Source organism: Nipponia nippon, unplaced genomic scaffold (genome assembly GCF_047370975.1).
Source record: "Nipponia nippon isolate SJK-2023a ecotype South Korea unplaced genomic scaffold, ASM4737097v1 scaffold_15, whole genome shotgun sequence".
Classification (NCBI taxonomy): domain Eukaryota; kingdom Metazoa; phylum Chordata; class Aves; order Pelecaniformes; family Threskiornithidae; genus Nipponia; species Nipponia nippon.
This window is the reverse complement of record NW_028262331.1, coordinates 11,846,761-11,873,131: the sequence shown is the minus strand read 5'-3', so window position 1 is coordinate 11,873,131 and position 26,371 is coordinate 11,846,761. Positions and strand designations below refer to the sequence as shown.

General features: G+C 43.0%; 1 protein-coding gene across 5 annotated transcripts; it reads left to right on the top strand.

Annotated features, from left to right (window-relative positions):
* Positions 1–118: 118 nt before the first annotated feature.
* LOC104016158 (merlin) lies at positions 119–24,835 on the top strand. 5 transcript variants are annotated; one of them, XM_087751878.1, is made up of 20 exons: positions 119–195; positions 1,429–1,535; positions 4,322–4,689; positions 5,934–6,051; positions 7,835–7,960; positions 8,334–8,456; positions 12,166–12,249; positions 13,066–13,134; positions 13,355–13,437; positions 14,681–14,756; positions 15,210–15,347; positions 17,109–17,183; positions 17,939–18,052; positions 18,486–18,608; positions 19,189–19,406; positions 20,098–20,200; positions 20,925–21,052; positions 21,660–21,810; positions 22,489–22,698; positions 23,708–24,835. In XM_087751878.1, exons 3-20 carry the CDS (start codon positions 4,673–4,675, stop codon positions 23,741–23,743), a joined length of 1,992 nt encoding a protein of 663 aa, XP_087608004.1. In that variant the 5' UTR covers positions 119–195; positions 1,429–1,535; positions 4,322–4,672; the 3' UTR covers positions 23,744–24,835. The 5 variants fall into 5 exon arrangements, with proteins under 5 accessions (XP_087608004.1, XP_087608007.1, XP_087608008.1 ...); XM_087751879.1 differs by having other exon boundaries at positions 139–214; XM_087751881.1 differs by having other exon boundaries at positions 132–1,535; positions 4,322–4,572.
* Positions 24,836–26,371: the final 1,536 nt, after the last annotated feature.

Sequence of the window (26,371 nt, the reverse complement as noted above, 5' to 3'; positions counted from 1 at the left end):
GGAAGAGCCGCGCGGCGGCGGGGCGGGGCCAGCGGCGGGGAAGGGAGGAGCCTTCTGAGGGGGATTTAAAGGCGCAGGCCGCCACCCCAGCCCTCTCAGAGGCGGCTGAGGGGCTGGCGGGCTGGCGCGTGGCATATGTGCTGCCCCTCAGGGTGCCTCAGTACACACTAGAAGGATAAAGCTGATGGAAATGAGGTTTTTCTTCCTCTCTCAGGTTGAGGGGGGTAGGGGGCCCTGCCTGGGCCTGCAGCCAGGGGAGACTGGGGAGTGGGTGCTGGGCATGGGCCCTGCTTCCTCAGGGGGTTGTGGTCTGTTGGGAGGCCTGCCCTACCTCTGGGCCCTGTGGGCTCATATAGCTGAATCCAGCCTGATTTTTGGTATAAATAACTGATCTGGGTGCCACATTCAGAGCAATGTGCTGTGCTGTGAGGCTGGACACAGTCTGCAGCAGGCCTCGGTCTGGAGGAGCTGGGAGGAGGTGAGGTGTGGAGTTGAGGTGCCATTTTACACTGAATTTCAGTGGACGAAGCGACTGTCAGCACCGTCTCTTCTTGTGGCTGTGTGGCACTGAGGTCTGTTGGCACAGGAAGCGGTTTTGTGCTCTTCCACCTGCTGCTAAGTTATGTAAATGAGCCAAATCTTGAAGGTTTTCCATGTAAATCTGGAATAATTGTTAACATGCATGAAGTGAGAGCTGGCCTGTTCTTGCTTATCCATACCCTGGTAGAAATTCAGTTTCTGTAAATCTGTATCTAAAATGGAGAGTTAAAAAACCCCCAAAACCTTAGAAGCTGAATAATGGCAAAAAAAAGTCCTGTCTTTGCTATGGCCTTTGAGGTGATGTGCTCCTGGCAGCTCATGGAGCTTGTGGTCTCTGTGACTTCAGGCTGAGGCCATCCCCTTTTTATTTAAATATGTTCATTTATCTTTTTCTGCTGGCAAGTATTTTGGCTGCTGTGCACGTTTCAGGCTTGTTCTCTTTAGGCATTGTTGTCCCATCATCTGTCGCCACAGGAAGAGGGCAGGTAGGGAATTGTATTTACTTAACAGGACAAGACTCTGCAGCTTCCCTTTTTAAGGTGGCTGGGTATGGTGAGAACAGGCTATTCTCTGTATGGCTGGAGACACTGTTGAACTAGTTTGATCAAATACTGTCAAAGGAGTTATTTGGAAGCTCATTATCGGTTCTTACAGATATCCAAGTCAAGATTCACGGGCTTCTCTTATTGTAGTGCCTTACTGCTTGAATTACAGTGCAGAGGAGTTGGGAGGAGTCTTGCTGGCACAGGCAGGAAATGGTTAAGAGCCTTTCATATCACCTGGGAAAGCAATTCTTTGATTTTTCAGAGGGCGCTAACATGCTGCAGTTCATAGGAAACAAAGGAAAGGGGATCAAGTACAAAAGTTGTTCTTGGATTTTATTTTCAGTGGCAGAACTTGAGAGGGCTGGCTATTGATGTCTGCTGAAAAATATGGAATTTTGGATTAAAAAGATTTTTTTTCTTCTTGTCTTCATTCAGAAAATGATCTGTGAGGTAAGTCTTGATTCCAACTGGTGACTTTAGATAACTTCTTTTGAGAGGTAAGAAAAGCCTTTATATTCCTGACCCATTTTAAAACAGTGAATTCTTTGCTTCAGTTGTTACTTGGGCAGGGCAGGGAGCACAGGCAGGAGCGTGAGTCAACAACTGTAAAAAGCCCACAGTGCTTTCCTGTATTGTCTGCATTCAAATTGTTTGCATTAATTTCTGAGCTTTAGTATAGAAATTCAGGAACCAGGAGAAACATAATGAGTCAGGGGAGTTTGCGATTGAGAGTTGTAGTAAACATTTCAGCGATGACAGGAGACTTTCAAATTGTATTAGTATCTATGTTAATGTACTTTTGCAGTTGGTGCTTTGAGCATCTTCTCTTGGTGGCTCTTAAAGTACTTCCCAAACCTTGTTTCTTTAAACCACACTGCACTCCCGAGGGTTCTGTATTTCCAGCTCGTGTAAGGACTTTGCTGGCGGATGGTACAGTTGCTGCCCCTGTGCATGTGCTGATCCTTAAGGGCAGACTGCTTTTGGGGGTATAAGAGGGGTCTCACAATTGCCATTAATTCCTAGCCTGTCTGCAGCTGAGACTAAGGAGGTCTCGCCTTAAAAAGTGCTGCTGGCTTTTTGTGTGTGTGTGAAAACAGCTTTTTCACTTGAGGGTGGCTGACCAAAGTGTGATTGGATGGTAATAGCTGGTGCACAGTTGTCACTGAGAGCAAGTGCCATGTGAAGGGGAATCTTTATATCCTGTGAAGAGCCCTGCGAACCATCCATTCACCCTGGAAATGCTAAGGTGAAAGTAAGCTGTATTGTCACTCTTGGGAAGGTTAATTACAGCTTGTTTGTTGAGGTATTTCTCTGTGTCTGTTTCTAATGTACTGAATTCTGGTGGATTCATTGAGCTTTTTTGGGGGGGAATGCTGATTTCATTTTCATTCTCTTTGTACTTTTCAGTTAACACTGTAAGTAAGTGGTATCTGATGCGTGGGTTATTTCCCATTTCAATAAAGTGTGCAGCATGGTGGTGTAACACAACTGCCCAGCTAGCGCTGTGATGTAGATAAGCATCAGTCCTTGCAAGAGTCGCCTTGCCAGTTCTTCTTGCTATTGCCTGCTGTTCCCAGTTTCCCTTGCACCCCCATGTTTTGCTGAGGCGCTAGTTTCTCATTGTCAAGAAGGGAGAAGACTATCACAGAATCATTCAGGTTGGAAAAGACCTTTAAGATCATCGAGTCAAACTGTTAACCCAGCACTGCCAAGTCCACCACTAAACCATGTCTGGACTAGAATCCAGTCAGAGCTGGTGAACATCAGTTCTTTCATCTTGGACATGAACGTGCTAAAAGGCAGCGTCGTGACCGTTTAGTTCCTGCAAATTATATTCCTCATCACTGCACTTCTGTTCAGGCAAAGTTTTTTGTTATCTTTCTGTTGGTTTTCATAAGCTGCAGGAGAAGCTGTGGACATTTGCAGCTTCTGAACTATCTGTGCCCAGATTCTGGCTGGACAGGAATCTTTTGTCACCCCGCCCTATTTCGGATTAATGTGTTATTTGGTAAGGTTATGACGTGCTCTGATCTATCACATTTCGCTGTTTCTGGGTCTTGAGCTTCGATCCCCGTGGCAACTGCAGAAATAAATCACTGGAGCGCAGTGACAGAAACTCTATCTTGAAACACGTTGCACATGATTCACAGTTAAATGTTGTCGTTAGCAGGGATCTAGAGAGTGGATTGCTTTTGCATTGAAACAAAAGATTGCAAACCCAGATTGTCTTATTCGGCAAGATTTCTCTTACTTGAAAAAGTTATTTTTCTAAAAACTTGACTGTTAAGTGCTTTTGCTTATGTTGTCAGTATCTGACATTCATTTAAGCTATTCAGTGTGAAAACCTTTTCTATTTCTTTACTGGTGCTATTGATTAAAATGCAGTTTACATTTCTTGGGAAAATTTGATATTCAAAAATGTCTTTCACTGTGAGTCAGAATGTACTTTTCCATGGAATAAAAATTCTGGAAAGGAAAAAAAAATGCTATTGGAAATGTTGAACAAATTATATTGTCATTTCAACCAGGTTATACAAGAAAAAAGAAAGAACTTCAAAGTCAAAATGAAGGGCTCTGGTGTTTTTGTCATATTTTCAGAAAATTAGTACATTCTTCTGCAGTCGTTCAATTTTATCTGTTCAGCGTTTTCCATATGAAACTCTTTGAGAATGTTCTGTACTGGCCCTGACTCCAAGTTCCTGTTTAATTCAATTGGCCATTTCAAATTACATATTAAAAATGAATTATGAAGCTTTTTTCTCCTTTGTCTTCAGCCATTGATGTTTCTTCTAGAGCTAATAGAAGAAGGGGTTGTTTCCAGTATTGTATAGTAGTTAGCAATTCTCATGCTTTAACTGCTGTATCCAGTGGTACAATTATTTACAGTAAATCTCTGGTTTTGAAGAAAACTGGACAGGAAAGACCTTTGGAATGTAGCAGGTTAAAATATAATTTTGCTGTTAGCTGTGTTGCAGGTTGCAGATTAGAGATCAAAAAACTACTGGAATAATTACTGGTGTTTTGGAGACCTTCATGTGATGCTCTCCTTGTCAATATTATTCAATATGATGTCAATATTATTGTTAGTGAGTTTTCCTCAGTGTGCAACCTGTCTGCAATTTAATTAAGCCCATTATTCCTTGTCCTAACCATTGTGGTCATGACGAGCAGACATTATAATGTCTCACCACACTTGTCCCTTCCCTGTACTAACCAGTACTTTGATTTTACCACAGATTATTTTCTATAGCCCTTGGATCTCTCCTTTGGATTCTCTCCAGTTAGCCCATTATCTTCCCTGAAGTGTGTTGCCCCCAACCGAACAAGACTTCAGCAGAAGCTTCACCAGAGCCAGCTGGAGGGAGAGGACTCCTCAACTAGTCTCAATGGTGTCAGAAAGATGAGTTTCCTCCTGAGCTCTTCTTCCCCACTCTGAGTTGTCTCTAGTACTTGTTCTCAACACTGCTGCTGATGTCCGTATGATTTGGTAACTAAGCAAGCTGTTCTCTGCCTCAGCTTCCCTACAATTTGAAAAGAAAAAACATCCATATACATTTTACCTCCTATTTAGCTACTTGAAATTTTGGATGGGGGCACATACAAAGTAAGTGGAAAATAATCAGTACATTTGCAAGTCAATTGAGAGCTCAGCAGAAGCAAAGAAGGGGACAAGATATTTTATAAAATCCTGGAAGGTACAGACAAATGGAACCTCTCAGTTTAAACTATAACTTTATTTTGGAGTTCCTTAAGGAGAGACTGGAAGTCTGCCACGCTGTAATAGTCTTATATTGTAGGAAACCAAGAATGCCTCAGTCTCTTCTTGACCTATATAGTTCACAGATACTAACTAGGTTGTCCAAGTCTGAGCAGTTAATTTTATAAAGTGAAAACAAGAAGCAAACTTTACAGGCTGATTTCATGGCTGTCTCTCACCACTTTTCTTGATGGCATGCAGTAAATTGCATTTAGAACAGAAGATTTCTGTAGGCTTCTGCAAAATCAAATTCATTTCACTTCACAAGAACTCCACTGGAAAAATTTGTGTTCTAAATAGCTTTCATCATTGTGCGTTAGTATGCCCAAGAGAACAGGGTAAATTCTGCTTAGTTTCACTGCATATATTCTTGGCATTTGTATCATTTCAGGGAGTTAAGATGTAATTTTGTAAAGAAACTCAATAGGTTAGTTGCTCAAGGAGCCATAACTGATGCAAAAGAATTGAGTTGGATTTGATATCCTCAGGTTTTGCTGCATGATGTAGCTCTCTACTGTGTTTTACAAGTGGAGACTCCACTGATGCGTTTGGTGTTGGTATATACCGCAGAGACCTTTCCTGAGAAAGGGAATCTTGCTTGGATACGTAAAAGGGATGAGGAACGTAACATTTCTGTTGGCATTATTCAAAAGTAGGGTATTACTTTTATGAAACTGTAAACCCTCATCCATTGCAGAGTTTTGTTGCAAGAGACTGCTGCATTGCATGGACGTGGGTGAATGTATGGAGCACGAGGGCTGGAGTGGAGGTTCTCTAGGTGTCCTCAGCTGTAGTGAGAGGCAGGCCCTGGGATCTTGCAATGTAAGGTTGAACGAAGTTCTTTCTAGTACTGTAGGAACCCAGTGTTTGCCAAAGTCTGAGAGGACAGACAGGAATGACATTTTGGAGCAATTGGTTTTTAAGGAACAAACTAAATGTTTTGTTTCCACATCCTTTCTTACAGTCTTGCACACAAAAATGCATATTTAAAGGTGACTTTATTCTGCAAGTTTGGACTCATCCTACTTTGGAATCTAGCCAAGAAACCGTTACTGAATTTCTGGCCCTAAACAATGCATGTTTGATTGCAGGTGTGGCTATCCTCGTAAACTAAAAAATATGTCCATCCGAGGCCTGAAGAAGAAACAACCGAAGACTTTTAAAGTCAAAATTATAACAGTGGATGCTGAAATGGAGTTCAGCTGTGAGGTAAGAGTCCTGAGCAGAATGCTAGAAAGATGGAGACTGACCTTCATATCAGCAAGACATAAATTTGAAAAGTTCAGATTATCAGTGCGTGGATGGTCTTAAAACTGATCTGTTATTTTTGTAAGCAATGGATTACTTCTGCTCAGATGCATTCTTCTGTTAAACAACTCTGACTATTCAGAATTTAAAGCTGTTTCCATGAAATCCATTTGACTGTGACCCTGCTAAATTAGCAGTAGGCCTGCTTTCTTAATAAGCATTCCAGCACGTGATGCAGGCCTTGGTTGTAAGTATACCTACTTCTCCGCAAAATTCTTTTTTTGTAAGTGACATGGCTCTTTAAGACACTGTTGGCTCAGATAAAGAAGTCTGGTCAGAGCTGTTCCTAAGATGTTGCTTATAAAATAATTTATAAAATGGTACTTTTGTGCTCAGTTGATCTAGGACATTCTCTTCAAATGTGATTTGCCACTTGTAAACTCCAGTTTATTTCTTTAGCTACGATGGCTGGGTTACATCTCTGGGCAGAAAAGAAAAATGATCAAATGAAAAAGCTAGCTTTTCTTCTATTAGTTATGGCTATCTAGTAAATTGGATAGAGAAATCTTGACTGCAGAAAAATATAGAAGAAAACAAATACAGCAAGTGATCAATTGCTAAATTAATTGGGCTGCACTATCGAGGAGATAGAACTGTGCCTGATTAATTCCTAATCATCCAGCAAAAGCGAAGGAAGACATACAGTTATTTTGAGGAGTTAGAAAACCGAGGTCGAATGGGACTGGCAATTCCAATGAGGGACTTGACTGACTTGTGGGGCATTTCGTATTTCACTGGGTCCCTCAGAGACAGAATAGATTATTCACAAGCACTGCACTTCTGTGACTTACTGATCTAGAATACTTGTAGGCAGAGTTGTGAAAATAAAGGATTTGGAAAATTTGATTTAGAGATCAGAGTCCTTGTGATCAAATCCAGCTTGATGTATTCCTTTGCTCTCTCTCCCTTCTCCCCAAATATTGCTCTTTTGCTGGGATGATTTCCTGCTTTCCATCCAAATATTGCCCCAAAGTTGTTTTTTGTTTGCCATGAAGCGTTTAGTGGCTGACCCATGCAATTAAACAAAATAATCTTTTTAACATGTAGCCAAACAGAAGAAACAGATGTGCTGCCTCTTCAGTGACAAAATGAGATGTTGGATGTTTGTGAATTTCGGGACCTTTAATCAAAGTTTCTGTTCTCTATGGAGCCAGGCTGGTAAATTACGCTAGAGGACAGGCTCCTGTTCGTTTAAATCAGTGTAGCATAAAGGCTTGGCTTGGTGCCACTGAAATAGCTGAGGTATGTGAAGGATGGATTTGCTTTGATTGTTTGGCGTTTCTACACTGTGCCCTGACACTCTGTTCATTTCCCCTGGCCTTCTCTGTCTCTCCAATTTGTATAAACTATCGAATAAGATTTTTACAAATATTAATAAAGCCTTGTCGTGTCCTAGGAAATCAATATTACAGTCCTTGTTCCCTGTGCTCATGAAGCGCATGATGCTGTGGTTACATGACTACAGCTGCTCTGCGAATGTTTCTCTGGAGGAGAGGAGGAGGAGGTGGAGCACTGTAACTACTGCACCTTCGCTGTAGACAGCAGTAGGCATATTTCATGTAAAAGCGAAAGGTGAAAGAAGAGGTCATGGGAGAAAGGCAAATGGTAGCCTGGTTTGCTTGACTAAAATGTAGCAAATTCGTTCACGACATACCTGTTTTTCTTAATTTTCTTTTTCTTTTAGATGAAGTGGAAGGGAAAGGACTTGTTTGATCTGGTGTGCCGAGCACTCGGTTTAAGGGAGACTTGGTTTTTTGGCTTGCAGTACACAATAAAAGGAATGTGCACCTGGTTAAAGATGGACAAAAAGGTATAGGAAACAAAAACAGCATGGCCATTTTCTACTTATAAAAAGATTTACTTTTTTTAGCACAGGAGCTAAAGGAATGTGTTACATGACAACTTAGATACCAATTTTAGATGGTATCATTTTTTTAAGACTGAAGTTCATGGTGTTATTTGGTCTGATTGCTTCTATCACACGTGGCTTGACGTATCGCATACCAATCACCACTATAGGCACTGATTGCTATTAGATTAAAGCTCAGCATTGCCCTTCCTTCTAAAATATGGAAAGGCTGCTTTAAGTGGATTATTGGCTGCTTTCTGATTTTTCTCTGGAATATTATTTTGAGACACTTATGTGCTATTTTTGCTGCTGATTTTATTTTATCTTTAAACAGGTTTTAGATCAAGAAATCCCCAAAGAAGATCCCATTAGCTTTCATTTTTTGGCTAAATTCTACCCAGAGAAGGTAGAAGAGGAACTACTACAGGAAATTACCCAGCATTTATTCTTCCTTCAGGTCAGGAACAGTTTTTAACCATGAATTCCTTCTGTATTTACCCCAGTCCTTTTGTATTGCCTTTGATCTTGTTGGCAGCTGTTGGTCTCAGAATGATTCTGCTGGCTTCAGCTCTATCAGTGTCTGTAAAGATCTCATTTTTATGAAATACAAACATCTCTCCTTACTGCTGTGGTTTTGTGTACTGGTAAGCTGAATGTTGTTTGCCTGCTGCAGGTGTTTGTTCTCTTGATGGCTTCTCTTACTGTTTGTGCTGGGAATGGGAGTTAAATTGCTGAGACCTGTAGTTTCATGTAAAATGACTTTTACACCTAGCAGTTTGGGTGATAATTCCACATCTGGATATTCCAGACTTGTTCTGCTCCTATAGTATGTGTTTAAAAAAAAAAAATCCAGAGAGAACTTGAAGAACTGTGAGGCTTTTGCCCTAACTGGTCAGTGCTGAGAAGGATAAAATGAAGCCATCATTTTTATCAGCTTCAGAAGTTATCTTGAGGACTGCGTCATCTGTTCTGCTCTGGCTGCAGCTAAGTTGGATGGAGAGGCTCAACAGCTCCTTGTCATTGTTGTCTTAGACCTGCTGGTATAACCTCTTGTGTAACCATTCCCTAATCTAGTTCTTTCAAAATTAGCAGAATTAGAAGAGACCTGTTATTAGATGTATGCACTGCGTGTGGGAGTAACTACGCAAGCAATTATGGTGGCAGTTGTGAAGGTGGAGAAGAGGGAAGGAATGGTGATAAGCAGCAGGGGACAATAAGCTTTTTCACCTGTATCAGCTGCAGATGGAACAGGCCCTGTGACTACAGCCTATCCTGAAACTAAAGCATGCGAGTTCCTAAAAATAGACCAGGTGGTTAGTGGGAGATCTTGTTGCGTATGACTGTAGAAGGCACAATCACTAGAAAACAAGAACTCCCTAACCTGTCCTTCGGAAATCCTCATTTTTGGATTGTAGGGAAAAAAAATCATAGAATTTGATAGCCATTCTGAAATATGGGTTTGTTCATCTAGCAAGCTTCAAAAGGAGTGGAGCAGCATACACAGCTGCGACTCTCGGAAGATTCACCACAATGTGTGATCCTTTCAAAGATAAAGCCTGGAGGCGTCATTGCGTTGTCTGATAGGCCCTGGATGAGAAGTGCTGTTCCCTTGGTATGGTGTTGGTGTTCTTCTGAAGTGTCCAGACTTGCACACACTGACTTCTGCCAGTCAGATTAGCCAGTTTGAGTTGTCTTCCCTACCCCACCGAACTGGGTGCCTGCTACTCATGCTAGCAGAATAAATCTCCAGCCCTGACAAGTCTTCATTGCAGATAACGGAACCCATTTCAGCTCTGCCATAGGAGCAGCTACTGAGGGGCTGCAGGACAGCAGTAGTGTGCTCAAGAGCAGAGTTGTTGGCTGTGTGAACACAGCTTGGTCCGTACACCGTGGTGGTTCTTACAAATTTCCAAATTTCCATGAGATGGAAGCCAGTAAAAGTAAAAGTTAACCCCACACATGCATTGATGCTAGTAGCTTTGCAGAGACAGCTTTCTTATTTGCCGTTTGGTTTTCTTTTGTCCCAGAAATTGTTAGGGTTCTCTTAGCTCCATTAAAAAGGAGCAAATTCTTGGAGTACAATGCTTCGTTATCAAAATAAAGATGTATCAACCAGGAAAAGCCATGCCATGGCTCCATAGCTGCAGCAACAGGCTGTAGCTGTAGCAATAGGTACGTAAGCATTGAGTTTTGGATGGTCACTTGTTGGTCAGCTGTTTGCTCCAATGTCTGTGACATCCAGCTTCTCTCCTGAGTTGCTCTCGAGTCCTCTGCAAGTTACAGCCTCCTGGGGTGTTGCTTTATTCTGGTAGCTTTCAGCAGTATGTGTCTGTGCAAGTAGATGGGGTTTATGGAATAAATTCAGTCTGCATCTGTAAATAAACACAGTAAATACACTTGTTCCCTGAGGAGGATGTGTTAATGAAGTACTGGGAAAACGCTGCTGTTCTGAGGGTTAATATACTAACTAGAACTTCATCCAGAACCCTTAACCACTTGGCAATTTGTTTCTTAAGCTAATTTTGGAAAGGAATGAGAGGGGCAGAACTTTCTTCCTAGTCTTTTAATCCTGATTTTTTTCACTTTTTCTTTCTCTCCTTGAACCTGCCTTGACTAGCAGATATGCAATTAGCAAATTCTTCTCATTCCAAAGTAGAAAAACAAGACTGAAACAAATTTGAACTTGCAAAGTTTCCTGACTGTAAGAACTTAAGATCACACCTGGATGCTAATAGGAAAAACATGTACAGACATCTGGATGCCTACAGATTTCAGCTCTACTGACTATTCAGACCTTTACAAATTAATGTGGCATAACAGCTTTTTGCAAAATGTGTGAATAAATGTAAATGCCTAAAACTAAATGTTGTCTGGTTAAAGGTCAGGTAATTTGCTTCTTCATAAAGAAGTATAACAAAATGTCCTTGTAAGAACTGATCAGAAAAAACCCCCAGATGCTTCTGGGGGATTTATCTTCAGTTGTTCTAAATTCTGAAACGTATGATTTGCACCGTGGAGTACAAAAGCTGGAGCTTTCCAATTTGGAAGAAAAGTCTTTTCAGTCTTTTCATTCTTTCCATTTTAACAGCTTAAAGAATTTTCCCTGTGCTATAACTCAGGTTCATATATTGTGCTCACCAGAGACTAAATTTAAAAGAAAAACTTTCTTGATGGTTCATTTCAGTTCACATTACAAATACTCTTTGGCACTGTAGGTAAAGGTAGCTCAGTGCTATCTCGAGTAATTTTTCTTTTTGGAAATGTTTAAGATTCTGCCTTATGCAAAATTTTCTTGTCTTCTGCTTATTAGTAGGCTAAATACATTACACCTGAGAGGAGGATTTGTGAAGATTGATGTCCTTTTCCCTCTTTAGGTTTTCAAGTAAAAATTACTCAACTGATTTAAAATCAAGCAACATCTTACAAACTGTTATACCTCTGATCTTGGTAGCACCGTAGATTATTAAAAGGAAAAGAATGTTAAAAGGCTCTTTACCATTTATACTGGGCTTTTATTTTTAAGCCCCTATGTTTTTGTTGTGCTTAGACCCCTGTGATTGAATAAATGAAGCGCTCTATTAGTCAGCTCCCCTTTGTGGGGTCTCCTTTATTCTCTCATTCTGGAAAGCCTGAGAACATACTGGTACGGTTTTCAGTATGTCTCTGTCCTTGGCAGTGTCAGTCAGCTGGACAGCCCTGAGCAATCTGGTCCAGTTGGACCTGCTTTGACTAGATGACCTCTAGAGGTCCCTTCCAACCTAAATTCGATGTTTTACATGTTGTAAGGCTAACTTTCCAAAGCAGGAAGAAAAAGAAGAATTGTTAAAAGGAATGAAGTGCAGACAATGAAATTCATGTTTTATAACACATTCTTTTTCAGGACTCCTTATATAAATGTGTGGAGATAGCTGACTGGCATTTCTATGAACTTAGAATTAAGATACTTTAACTTTCAAAAGTTGGGTTGTTTTTTTTTTCTTTCATTAAATGTAATGCTAATTAAAGGCTTCCTGTGTTTGAGTGCCATTTTATTGTTGCTGTTATTAACTCATAATGCTGATGTTTGGTGCCAAGTGATAGTCCGGGCATGTCTAGTTTCATTTTAAGCCTGACATAAGTCCTGACTTTGAGCTTCTTTAACTTTCTTCCTTTTTCTCTTGATTTAGGTTAAGAAACAAATACTGGATGAGGAAATCTATTGTTCTCCAGAAGCAACAGTTTTACTGGCTTCTTATGCTGTTCAGGCCAAGGTTTGTGCGTAGAAGTGCTCTTTTTTTAATTGATTTTTTTTTTCTTTTTTGACACATATACATGGTGGTATGTAAAACACAGCAGTGTTAAAATTTGCTATTAAAGTAGTAGGTCATCCTGGGAGGTACAGGCGTGGCTAGAAAAATAAGCATTAGATGCCACTATGAGGATTTTGGTATTACATACTACACTTTCACAACTTAAGGGATTTCTTTGGACCTAACATTTTAACGTAATCGTTCTCCCAGCTAGAATTATTTCCTGTTGTTTTAAAAAATGTCCGTGGATACAGCAGGTGCTGATACCAGAGCTCACAGTGGAAGGACGCGATGGATTTTAGTATCTCTCAGAACATAGTTCACTTCACGCCACCAAGAGCCACACTTATCCGATGGCAGGAGGCAAACACAGATTCTCAGCAGGGCTGGCCCTCTGCGGCAGCGCAGCCCGTGTGCAGTGGGCTGTAGGAGTAGGGGAGCTTACACTCCTGAATGTAGCCTGTAGTTCAGAGAGGAGTATGAAGTCATGGGAAATTCCTTCATACCTGCAGTTACTGAGAGCTGCAGGCTAGGGCTGAAGTCCAAGGTTATAGGCCACCTTAGTTGCTGTAGTGGAGCCACGTGCATAGCACAAAGGCCAGAAGTAACTTCCCTGGACAGTCCAGATGAGGGGAGCCTGTTTATTATGTATTACCTTGTATGTAGGAGAACCAAAACAAAATCTCTCTCAAGTGATCACATCAAACTACGCAAGTAACAAGTTCTTCAGCATTCTGCATCTCTCAAACTGAAGCATCTTTCCTTTTCTTGGGACAGTATGGTGACTACGACCCAAATTTTCACGAACCAGGCTTTCTAGCCCATGATGAACTTTTACCCAAAAGGGTAAGTCTTTATTCTGTATAAAACCAAATCTTTGAATCTCCTCTTTGCAGCACAGATATTGCTATGGGATTAACCAGAGCAGTAAAAACTGTTTGTGTTTGCCCTGAACTTGGCAAAATGACCGAGCTGTGAACTGCATTGCTGCATTCACGTTGCTTGGGAGAGGCAGCACATGTATTTGTATTTTCAGAGGAAACCAAACTCCTTCCTTTCTCTGTAGGTCCTCAGGCAGTATCAGCTGACAGCAGAGATGTGGGAAGAAAAGATTACTGCTTGGTATGCTGAGCACAGGGGTATCGCCAGGTATTGAAATAATTCCATTCTCTGGAAATCCTGTACATTTCAGTAACTGGTTATTTGCTGTCTTCAGGGAAATTTGGCTGTTGTAGAGTGAGCAGGGAAATACTGGTTTCCAAGCTGTGATGTTAATAGGTTAATTTAGAACTAAGGATAAAAACCCCAATCATCTGGGGTGAAAAGTGTCTTGTGTAGGGCTCCAGGTGCTTGTAAACTGGACTTGCTTTGAAGTGAACAGAGAAGAGGAGGACTCTTGCAGACCTTCACAACCTAACATATCTAAATTAAGAGTCCTGTCTCATCAGAGTCCATGTGTGCCAGCAGAGAGAAGTTCCTGCAGCAAGTTTGAGCTGTGGTGAATTTGCAGTTAGCCCTGAGAGATTAGTCTTTTCATTTAAGGCCGTTACCTACCTGGAGTTGCTGGTGTCTGCCTTACGTGGCAGCTGCCTTGCTGGAGCCATATCACGCCAGTCTCTCCCTAGAATAAAAGAGAGAATCTGATATATTTTATACCTTGTGAAAATCATTGCTCAAAGGGTGTTGACATACTTAGCAAGGAATCAAAACAGTGAAGACATGGCTTCATAGTTCCAGGACTGAGTTTTGGTGCTAGTCCATGTGGACATTCAGCTACTTCTAACACTTTCAGCATACCTGAAATTCAGTTAAACAAGAAGTAGGAGCCGTTGGCACCCAGAGGCCTTTCCTAATATTTTGGTTCAGTTTCTCTTTGGCTGTTCTAGATGCATCTTAGCACTCTTTTTACTGAATATTTTCCTCAAGACTTACTGATGCCTCACCTTGAAGGGAGAAGAACGGTGGGTGGAGAGATTCTCACCCTTCTTTGGCCTCTGCCCAAAGCTCTGTTTAGAATTTGTCCAGGACTCCTTTCTCCATGAACTCTATTTGCTGAAGGAAATACCCTCATGTCACGGGAGACAATGGCAGGGTAGGTCTCCAAGGTGTAATAATGATGGAGTGGCAAAGCTAACACAAGGATAAGACTGGACTTGAATTTTAATAAAGATTGCACTATGCGTGATTCAAAATAGGTACAGCTTTACTGTCTTTATTCTGTAGACGTGCTGTTTTTATTATCCTTTTTCTATTGTTGAGAGTAAGATGGCAAAATTAAAGAAAGTACAAAGAACCAGATTGCCTTTTCTTGTCTCAGTGGGAACCGTAGAGTCAGCTAGGAAAGAAAGGTTGGAAAGGGATCTCCAAGTATAATCAGTGTCTTATTCTCTAGGGATGAAGCTGAGATGAACTACCTGAAAATTGCCCAGGACTTGGAAATGTATGGTGTCAATTATTTTCCAATTGCTGTAAGTGCTTTATTTTAGCAGTTTGCAATTGCTGTAGATGATGGTACTGTCCTTTTAAAATCCTCCTGGGAGTTTGGAACTGGGACTCCTGGCTTCTGCTTTTCTCTGCTGATGGTGGGCTGTGTACTCATTGTCCTCACTTGGTTGACTTGCATGCTAAATGAGTAGGTGAATAAAACAGTTAAGATCAATGCTTTACAATCTGACAAAGGTCTTGAGTAGCTCTGGGTACGTAATAGGAAGAAGGAGAAATAAACTAAAAGTTTGAGCTGCTATAGTCCACCTTGGGGACTGGGTTATTAGCTAGCAGTGACAGCACTCATGATATTTTGTGGAAATATCAATTTTCTAAAAATACAGATAAAAATCAATGTATTAGAATAAGTGTGGTTCTTGTCTGTGGTTGTTTAATGTCAACATAAATGGCTTTTACTGATATCTATTGTTTTTTAGCAAAATAAAAACCATACAGATCTCCTACTTGGAGTTGATGCCAAAGGTATTCATATCTACAGCATTAACAACAGGTTCTCTCCAAACAAGTCATTTGAGTGGAGTGCTATCAGAAACATTTCCTATAGTGAGAAAGAGGTATGATTGCTTTGATATATTATTCTTTTTATATGGGCATGGGTGTGGACTGGGATTCTTGGAACAGGCTGAAAGCTGTCTCTGTTTAAACAATTTGGGGGAGAAGGGGAAAAAAATCCTAGGGAGCTTTGTTACAAAACTGAAAATAACAGACCTGCCTTTCAGATGTGCTGCATAACCTCGGTTCCCCTAGGAGCCAGAGGCTGCTCTGAGCTCTCCAAACTTGCAGAGCCCACTGTTCTGGGTCCTTCCCTGCTGCTTGTCCTTTGCAAAACAAGTGTGTTGATATCTGAAAAAGAGAGATCTTATGAATGCCACCGTGACTAGGTTCTTCAGTTCTCTCAGCAGGAATTAGATGATCTGTAAAGACTTAATGCCATTTTCATATGCAGAAGCTGTCCGTGTAGATGAGGTTTGCAGCACACTGGCAAGAGGAGACATGCAGGGAGATGTATGTGTTTTTCTGCCTGAATTCTGCCAGTTCGTCAGTGCATGATTTCAGACTTCAGCACAACCTACCATTGCAATTTCACTGTGATTTCAGAGCCCATCTTTTACTTGTAGAAAGTACAGTGGGGAGTGGGTGAAATTTAGTCTCATTACGAATCATGTGGCTACATGGAAGGCTATAATCAGAAAAACTACATCGGTACTGGAATACCTGGAATTTGTCAGCTAAAGGACAGCACAGCCTGTTCCATTTTCTGTGGGCCTTTTGAAAAACATTGAGGATGAGATTTGCTGTCCAGAGTTAGATATGCATACGTTAAGTCAGGCAGGGCAGCCTACAGGAGTTCTGCCTCCAAAAAGTTTTCGGTCCTTATATGACATTAAACTTCTCTGGTCTGTGAATAAACTGCTGTACCTCCCTCTTGTTGGGAAATTGGGCAGCCCTGTATTAAAGCTCCACTGTATTCAGTGACACATTCACAGCCCTGCTCCTCACAAGGCAACACATTCAACCAGTTGTTACCTACAGGGTGTAACGAGCTGTAGGACATTATGATCTTGGTGACTCAGGTGGCCTGAAATTATACGTTGCATTGCAAATAAATTATAGGAATAGAGTGCTAGCTAACCCCTGAGTCGCAGAAAACAGGGTCTTAAAGAATGGAGCCATATTTTATTATGCAGCCAAACCAAGTACAACATACAAAGTGAAACAGCGTGTACTGACCTGGCAGCATGAAAGCCCTTCCTGTCCTCTGGAAACAGCTTGGGAGATAGGACTGAAAATGGGAGAAAGCAGGAGCTCCAGGACTGTCATCTGATGGTCAGAAGAACAAGTCCTTCAGGCCCTCGATACGTTTTGTTTACACCTGCAATGATTGGTGTTCAGAGAGGTGTTTGACATCTCCCTGACTTTAGGAATATGACTGCTTCTGGGGATTAGTAGTGTGTTCTGTTTTCCTGATAACCAGTGCTTGTTCCAGTGTTCTTAGCGTAGTTTGCGATGCACAGGTGGTATTAATTATGCAAAACCACCATCCGAACTGGCACTGGGGTGGGTCTGTGGGAGGCTTTATCTTCTGACAGCCTGCTACGGGAGCAGATGAGGAGCCTATGTAACAGCAGCCCTGGTTCTGATTCTTTTGAGCAAAACATTTTTGCATCACTCTCCCCACATTTGTGGCATAAATCATTGCTTCCCTGGAGAGGAGTGGAGATGGGCTAAAGTTTGCATTAGTATTAATAGTTTCAGCTTTGGTTTTCCTCCTTCTCACTGTTTCCTTTCTTTTTTTTTTTCTTTTGCCTGTATAGTTAACTATTAAACCTCTTGACAAAAAAGCAGAAGTCTTCAAGTTCTTTTCCTCTCAACTCAAAGTGAACAAATTGGTAAGTGTCCTGCTTTCCTTCTTTAAAACAGCCTGGTAATCCTGACTGATATCTGAGTGAGAAGTATGGTTTGTAAAACCTATGGAGAGGCCAGGCAGCATTGAGTTTCTGCATGTGTTTTCCTGAGGATTGTTCTGGCTGGGAAGTCAGGGTGCATATGTTTGTCCTCTCTGGGAAGGGGAGATGATGGGTGGAAAGTGAGATGTGAAAGAAGGCCCAAATCACAAAGGGAAATCCAGATGCTGGGAGTAGGTAGCGTATGGAAAGGTGCAAAGCCACTGCAGCATCTGGCTGCTGTGGATTCTTAATCAGCTACTGCCTCTCCTTTTCTGGGAGAAGCAACGAGGAAGGGACCTAATCAGCTGGCTAATTGTATCATTACTGATTGCTTCCTAACACAGCCACGGGGGCTGGGTCACTTCTCAGTCAGCTTGTGGAGGGGCCATCACAGGTGCCTATTCCCACAGCTACATCTTGTGTACTCTTGGCCTAGATCTATTGCCTGCTCTTATTCCAGAGGGGGATGAAGGACAGAAGGAACCCCTCATCCTGTTATGAACTTTTCTAAACTATTATGTACTTGGGTATGACCCTCCCCTGGGTGCTGGTTTTCTTGGAAGGGAAGCAACTTCCAGCTCTTGTGCAGAGGTCAGAATTGTCAGCTTCTGCCCTGTGAGGCCAATGTGGGGCGCTCTGTCCCTGTGGCTGGGACACAAGTACATCAAAATTGCATTTGCTTTGCTTTTCCTATCCAGATTTTGCAGTTGTGCATTGGAAACCACGACCTATTTATGAGGAGAAGAAAAGTGGACTCAATAGAGATCCAGCAAATGAAAGCACAAGCCAGGGAAGAAAAAGCTAGAAAAAAGGTAGATTATTTCTGCTCCTCTGTTGTTGAAAACAGTGATGATTATTCCAGCTGGTGCCCTTGCTGTCCATGCATTGCATCAATATGTGTGTGGGAGGTGAGAACGGGCAGCAGGATTGAATGTGGGAACACCTCTAGTGTGTATGCAGCATCTGAGGATGTAAGTGATGTTTGTGAAACTGAATAGGCGATTGCAAAGATTTGGGGTACAGAACAGATCGATCCAAGTGCTATCTGAAATAACCAGTACTACCTGTTAGAGGAGTTCAGTGCTGCAAAGTGCAAGCAGCTCCAGCAGTGCATCTCTGGTGAATATCTGTCCACCAGCTAGAGAGTGATCCGTTCTTCATTAGATTCATTTGCTGTGCTGCCTCAGGCCCAGAGGAGATTCTGCTGCAAACCCACAAATGTGGTATTGCTCATTCTATTTCCAGATGGAGAATCAAAGGCTGGCCAGGGAGAAGCAGCTCCGAGAAGAAGCTGAGCGAGTCAAAGAAGAGCTGGAAAGGCGTCTTTTCCAGCTGGAAGATGAAGCCAGGCAGGCCAACGAGGCCCTGGTGAGTAGCACGTTAGTCTGAATGTTCTTGTGCTTGATGGGCTTTCTTGGTTTGGAAGCATTTTTTATTTTTTTTCTTATGGCTCCTGTGAGACCCCAGGAATTATGGCTCAGACAAGGCTGGAGAGTTTCTGACCACCGGTGGAGCAGGCATGCTGAGAAAACTCTAATGTGCCATAACCTCCATTTGCTGTGAGCCGTTCGCTCCCTGTATTGGGTTCACAGTGCTTTCTTCAGGCAAAGAGGGAAGAAAGGAAGCAACCTTGGAGCTGAAACTGGGAGAAAGGGGCACGGTGCACTGGCAGCTGAAGGGGCCAACTTCAGTTTTTGGTTGATGCCTTTGTCCAGCTCCAAGCAAATGTCTCCTGCTTTGTAGAGGAGAGAGGCAGGAAGGAAGTTAGGCAATTCTGGAGCAGAGAAGGAACACCAGACCCTACAATTATGTTTACTATAGTTTTTATTTTAAGGAATAGTATTTTTATCATTGATCTTTTGGGGAAAGATGTCCTCTTCCTGACTGTCTGCAGGGGTGACTTTGTAGATGCTAGACAGGGAAACTAAGAAAAATTGTTTCCTCTTAGCTCCGATCCCAAGAAGCAGCAGAGTTGCTGGCTGAGAAAGCTCAGATTGCAGAGGAAGAAGCAAAATTGCTGGCCCAGAATGCTGCAGAAGCTGAGCAAGAGCGACAGAGGCTGGAGATCACGGCTCTGAAAACCAAGGAGGAGAAACGCCTGATGGAGCAGAAGATGCGGGAGGCAGAGCTGATAGCAGTGAAGCTGGTGAAGGAGTCTGACCGGAGGTTAGATTTGCTTGAGTGGGGTTGTGTGGTCCCTACTGGGATGCCCGGGTGGAGAGTGTGATGCTTTTCTCAGAGCTAAGCCCATGAGGGAGGGGTTGTTCCCTAAGCATCACTTCAGAGTGACTAAGGCTTCTTGAGTCTTGTTTGTTCCACCAAGTGATGGCCTCTTGTGTCCCTTTCAGATCTTTGAGGAGTACAAACCAGGTAAACTCGTGTGGAATATAAATCACTCTGTAAGTGTTTGCATGTTCCATAACACTGTGCTGCCTGAAGATGCAGAGCAGACCAGTGTGGACAGAGGATGTTTAACCTTGTTATTAAGGGCCTTCTGCTTGTTTTAGGGTACTGCCAAAAAGCTTGCCAAAACAAAGAGCAGATATGTTGCACCTCTCCCCACCTCAGGGAGGATCTCTGACAGCCTGGAGAGTCTGTCAAACTGAGCCCATGGAAATTAGGAGTAGGAAAAACATGTTAATTCATCCAGTTTGTGCAGGATTGTCTCTGAAAGCATGTGTCATGCTGTGTCTGGTTAGTTCTCCATGTGACCATCATACCACAAGTGTCTTTGGGTAAAGGAATCACTTACAGTAATGGATCTTCTCTGGAAGCTCGTGAGGTGCATAGCTCTGAAATCTGTGTTGCTCTATACTGGAAATCATCAGCCATTCACGTCAGGATATTTGTCTTACAGAGCCAAGGAAGCAGAGCATCTGAAACAAGATCTGCATGAAGCCAGGGAGGCTGAACGGAAAGCAAAGCAGAAACTCTTAGACATAACCAGGCTTAATTATCCTGTAAGTTGCTGCTCGACCGGGCCCCACTTCATCTTCAGAGATAGTCAGATGTTGATTGCATTTCTGTAGCCCCCATCAAGCTGAGTAGTGGCACGTCTGTATCCAGCTGGGGGACAAACACCTATAGGACCAACTGGTGCTTAACCATGGTGTAGGAAGTTGTATTTGTTCAGGGCAGTGAGTCAGGATGATAAGAAAGGTGAGACAAAAGTAAAAAAAACAAGACTGGTGTTGGAACTTAGTGAGCAGAGATTGTCTTGCCTGCATTTGTGCCTAATGCTGACTCCCGGCCATCTCAGTCAGGCAGTACTTTGTGGAGGTGGTTGTCCTGAGCCAGCTGTGTTGTCCTGGCATGTGAATTGCCCATGAGTGTCTTCAGGCAAAGCAGATGAAGCTGTCTCCAGCAAGAAGGCAGTGCTAAGGCTGTGTGCCCCAACTCCCTCTTCTGCTCCAGTCTTGCTGAGAATGGATTTCCATTCTCTGCTGAAATAGATAGGAACGTTGCAGCCAGGCTGCTACTCTGCCCTTGGATCTGTGGGTTGTGGACTTCAGCAGTTAATCTGGGGCCACTTGGGTAGAGGGGAAGGGCTGCAGGAGCATCTGTGTCTCAGAATCCATGGGCAACTTATGGAATGGCTCAGCATGGCATGCTTGTGGGAGCTGGGGAGAGCAACTCAAAACCAAACGATGAGATCTTGCTGACAGTGCTTGTTGCCTCTTTCAGCACATGGTCAATTACCCGCACTACTCGCCAGCTGACACCAGAGATGCCAACTTTGACAAAGGATCCATAAAGCTGGATTTGAAGGACATTGACCTCAAGAGACTATCCTTTGAGATAGAGAGAGAGAGGTATCAGTATTCCTATGGTGTAAATAAATGAGAATGTTAATAATGGGAAGTACAGAAAGGAAAAAAAATAATCTCTGGGAATCACAGTTCATCCTTTTAACAACTCAGGATGGCCTCCTACTTGTACGTATGGCTGGAGGCCTTTTACTGAGCTGGTGTGGATTACGTTTGTGTAAGAGTAGCTATTTACACAGAGGAAGAGTGTTCTCGTGGCATCAAGCTATGACAAGTCCAGAACCCTTCTGTCTTGGAGAGCATTATGTCAGGGGCAAAGGGCTTTGCCGGAGTAACACCATGTTAGAGGACAGAAGTTTCCCTCTAGTGTTTAAGTATGGTATCGCTTTGATCTCATACATGGAGAGGCTTTTCCTCTTGGTCTGGAAGGAAATGCTTGGTAAAAAGTTAGTAAGTGTGTGAACGTTGAAGGGTGGAAGTGAACCCCCCTCTCACTGGGCCAGGGGAGTCAGGCTGACGTGTGCCAGACTTCATTTTGCCTATCAAAAAACCAAAATGAAACAAAGAACTTCCCCTCTCCTCCTTCCACACACACCTGCTCTTGAGCTATGTCGTGCCAATAAGCTTTTTGTCTCCAATGTGTGGACTGCAGGCTAGACTACTTAGAAAAGAGCAGAAAATTTGAAGATCGGCTGAAAGAACTGAAGTCTGAAATACATGCTTTGAAACTAGAAGAAAAACAGTCTGGGCTTTACTCTCATTGGAATGAAGTACTGGGATCCTTGGATCGCTCCTTAGGAAACGTATGTACCATAAACACCTGCCGCTTTTTTCAGCATGAACCATAAAAGAGAATCGTGTGGGCGTGCCAAAGGTGGTTGCTGTATTTCAGTTCAAGGCACATGCTTTAGTACCCTTGATAGTAAAATATTAAAAGCGTGAACACAGACAAGGAAAATTAATGTCAAAACAAAATCTAAGAAGTCTTTCCTGGGTGGGATACCAGTACCATAAGAAAAACATAATCATCTTATTTTACAGCTTATGAAATCACAGTGAGGGTTTAAGGTCTTGGAGCAAATGAAATTGTTGTAACAATAACACATTTAAATGTGGTTCCTTGCAGTTTGCATCACGTGCTTTGTGGTTGCTAAAAGTAAGAATAGTCTTGGTGTATTTTTTTTTTTTAAGGTAGTGAGGAACTAAACCCTGATTTTTGTCATAAGTTTCTTGTTATTTATATAAACACTCCAGCCTCTTCCTGAACCAGTGCAAGAATAGGGCTGGCTCTGTCCTTCCGGGTTGTTCCACAGATAGCAAAAATGGCTCCAAGTCAATGGTTTTAGAGAGAGAAGGGAGGCTTGGAAAAACTGAGGGAAGATGGCCTGTATTTTCTGACTATGCATCTGATGTTCTTTTTGGCTTAATGAGTGTTGAGATAGAGAGGGCATTGAATTTCCATGTGTTCTTTTCTTTTAAAGACCCCATCGTGGATGAAAACCTTCGAAACTGGAGATTCATTGGATATAAATCTTCGAAGGCCTTTACCTCCTTCCTTGTTAAATACTACAAGCAGCTGGCCTTGTACCAACAAAATTCAACACACAGTGCCAGTGGAAAAGTCATCTTTTCAAGCACATTCCTTGCTTGCCAACAGTGTGGGCACAGGAACTAGAAAACAGATTATAAAGGTAATCAGATTTGTAAAGAAATTCCCAAATGTTGACTAAAAGTTCAGAGTTCAGAGAGGTAAGGAACGGCTGGCTTTAGGGACCTGTTTTGTCCAGCTCTGCCACAGCCTCTCAAACAACAAGTCGATGCACGGCTGTTGCATGGGTTTGGAGACCCTGCACTGGCGCAGCATTCGGGACTGTTCGTAACTTGAGGCCGCCTGGTTTTGCCCACTTATGATCTAAGCTGGAATGCAAAGCTGTAACCCTGGTGAATGGAACAGAGATGCCCGTATGCAGGAGGAGGATCTTTGTTAAATTTTATTTGTATCAGCCAGGCTTGGAAATGAGCATGTGCTCCCAGGTATAGAGAGCTTAAAACATACTGTGCCTGCCCTCTGGTTTTAAGGGGCAGGGAGTAAGATACCAATAAATGCCTAGAATTCCAACAGTTCAGTTCTCTTCTAATGTGATCCCTGTCAGAAGAACTAATGAGCTGGGTCTTATGAAAAAACAACCTGCTTTTAAATGCCACTAGAATGGAGAATCTAGTATGCATTCAAGAAGAACTGGAAGGGCATGTGGTCTCGAACAGTGGGAAGGAAATCAGCTTTCTCTAGGCAATGCTGATTGTGCAAGGTATTGGGAATCAGGAAAGCTTGATGTATTTGCTGGTTTATATGAACAAAACTGAAGGTTTTTAGGATCAGTTAGAGGCTCTAGTATTCAAGACCTGAATCTTCAGGGTTGTGTGCTTTGATCTAGAAGGAACACAGCTGAGTGTGGCAACAGATTAGGAAGCAGATCTTTCTGATGCAAGTAACAGAAACAACTTTTAAGACTAGCCTAATCCAAGCAGCAGGGGTGAGGCAAATGTGCTTGTTTCAAGAAGGAAGAAAAAACTATTGCAGGGCATCTTGCAAAAGGCTCCAGAGTTGGAGGTGAAGGAAGAACTGGACCAAAGAGAGTTGCTTTGTTTTAAGTAGGAGTTCAGGGCAGAACTAATTTTTCCTATTTGGTTTGCCTGTAGGTTCAGCAGCATGACTCGGATGTCATCTACATTTGAAGCCTCTCCTTTCCTTACCAGGCTGGTAGAACCTGCTGGCCATCTTGGCTGCTGCAAAATGCACCTATACGAGGACACTTGCGCAGCTCTGCTGACAGGCTTCGGCAAAAGAGACGCGGTACTATCGCGAGAGTGGTGCCACTCGGCTTCCAGGCAGATAACATAAACTGGGAGCACTAAAACTGCCCCTGTAAAATGGCTAGCGTCTTTGGGTACAATGGTAAACATACAAACCCGGAGGAGTGTTGTTTACTACTTATGCACTTTTGAAGAAACACTATACTTGGCTAAACCTTCCTCCCCCAGCTGTTTTTACACACTGACTTATCAGTATGGTACTCTACTGTTGTAGAAAGGATGCCAGGCAGCAAGTGTCCAGGAGATGTTTGGGATGAGGAAGTTGCACGTGAGCTTGGTGTTTACCTATGCAATAAACTCATTATGTTTTTGGTTCGGTCTGTGGGACGCGACTCCCACAGAGCTGCTCGACATTTTAGTGTTTGCCTGCCAAATATTATCCTTTTCCTCCCCAAACATTTCTTGGTTCGCTTAATTGATTTGCATTTCTCTGTGAGAAATCTCAGCTGTTGATGCCAGATGTAGAAGTGGACATCTTCAAACACCTCTCAGTCCTGGGGGAATCCTTTGTTTGGAATGCCAAGCTTCTCTTCCCAGTTTCGAACTAGATCAAGCACTTTCTGTTGCTTTTGCCGCTTCAGCAAACTTTGCATACATTAACTTGTTTCCCAGTTCTGTGTAACACAGCTTCCAAATTAGACAAAGACAAGAGATGCTATTGGTGTCCGCTAAAGTTGGACTTGTTTCTGATGGAGAGGAGCACGCAGCAAAACGCCTGCCTCATTAGTAAAACCTACTTGCATTTTCTGGTTTTGTGTGTGTTTAGGTGTCTGTTTCACCAGAAATCTTGTTTGAGGACTTCTGGGGCAGCAGACAACATGCAGCTGTAGCTTAAGTAGTAGCACAGTTGAGGATGTGACATGTGATGTAAAAATGAGTGTTAATGTTGTTAAATACCTTGTTCTGAAAGCTAAGATTAAAAAAAATACATGCAATAAAAAGCTTCAATTTCCACTTGCTAGTAACAGCTTTGAACTGAACGTTGTGTCAATATTCCAACAACGTTAACAAGGCAGATTCTAAGAACAAACACACAAATCCCGTCTGTACACATCTGCAACAGACTGCGCGCGCAGCGGGGGGCAGCAGCTGTAGCCAGCTCTGTTCTGGGACTCCGAGCGGTCCTGGCGGTTACATGGCAAGGTGTGCGTAGCTGCGATCTGCGGCGCTGTCCTGTTGTCCTCTCAGCCTTGAGAGCAGCTCCTACCTTCGGTTGGCAGGGGGGTGGTGGTGTGTGTTAATTCTCTTCGCAGCTCTGATACAAGATGTTTGCAGACTGTTGGCTATTGCATGCCAATCGTTTCTGATCTGTCTGGGAAAAGCTGCCTGTGTGAGATGGAGAAGGTGTCAGAGGTGTCAGGCTGGAGAGGCAGATGCTGGCAAGGTCCCAAGGTTGGGTAGGTGGCATTGGCCAGAACTTGGACAGTGGTGAGAGAGGAAATGGTCCTAGAGGAAAACGGTACAAAACGACTCTGAACATGGCATTCTCGGAGTGCTGGGATTTCCCTGGTGGTTCTTTTCCTGTTTCCTCTTTTTTTTGTTTTGTTTGTGTGTCTTGCCACAGATAACTAAGCTTGTACCCTTATTCTGTGACGACATAGAATCACAGAATGGTTTGGGTTGGAAGGGACCTTAAAGACCATCTGGTTCCAACCCCCCGCCATGGGCAGGGGCACCCTCCACCAGACCAGGCTGCTCAGAGCCCCATCCAGCCTGGCCCTGAACACTGCCAGCGATGGGGCATCCCCAGCTTCTCTGGGCAACCTGGGCCAGTGCCTCGGCACCCTCGTGACGTGTGCTGGGGCTTCCTTTTGCTGTCGTATCCGAGCTGCATCATGGTACAGGGCATAGAGGAGAACTGCTCCATGTGCACGATTGGTTTCTTTGGACTTGGTCCTGTCTGTCACAATGAAGAAAAGGACAGGGTCACGCTGCTGCCAGCTTACAAATGAAGCCTCTCTGCACAAGCTGTTCGCAGCCTGCTGGCTCACAGGTATTCTTGCTGTGCGTTGCTCATGTACAGCACCATGTTCCTGCACACTTGTATGGTGTTTGAAAGATTAGATGGGGCAAGAGGAGCTGGGATCTGCTGGAGAAATGTTTGCACAACCACAGATTAAGTCAGATGTGCTGGGCTGTTCCTGGGAGGGCACTGCAAAGAGAAGTGCCACCTGGGCATTAGTTTGCTTAAAACCTAAATAAATATTTGCAGCAACTAAGCTTTGTATGTTGGTGCTTATGATGCTCGTACTCACTTGCAGTATCGACCACTTCTTAAAACAGGGAGCTGCAGATGGGTTGAGAAGGATATAAGATTGTCTTTCAGTTGAAGAAAGCATGGGAAGCACTAGTCCTGGTTTCCCCCAAAGCAGGGAAGAGAACACGGCTATCTTGGCTTTGACATGCTGTTGTAGCTCAGGAGGAATTGCTCCGTGGGAATCTCTGCCAATTTGTATGTTCCCACAGCAGCCTGAACTTGCTCGTGTTCTC

Bases quoted from the DNA above. Each gene is read 5' to 3' on its own strand.
- LOC104016158 (XM_087751878.1), top strand. The intron at 20,201-20,924 runs GTAAGTTGCTGC...TGCCTCTTTCAG, and splicing joins TAACCAGGCTTAATTATCCT to CACATGGTCAATTACCCGCA. The intron at 21,053-21,659 runs GTATCAGTATTC...TGTGGACTGCAG, and splicing joins TTTGAGATAGAGAGAGAGAG to GCTAGACTACTTAGAAAAGA.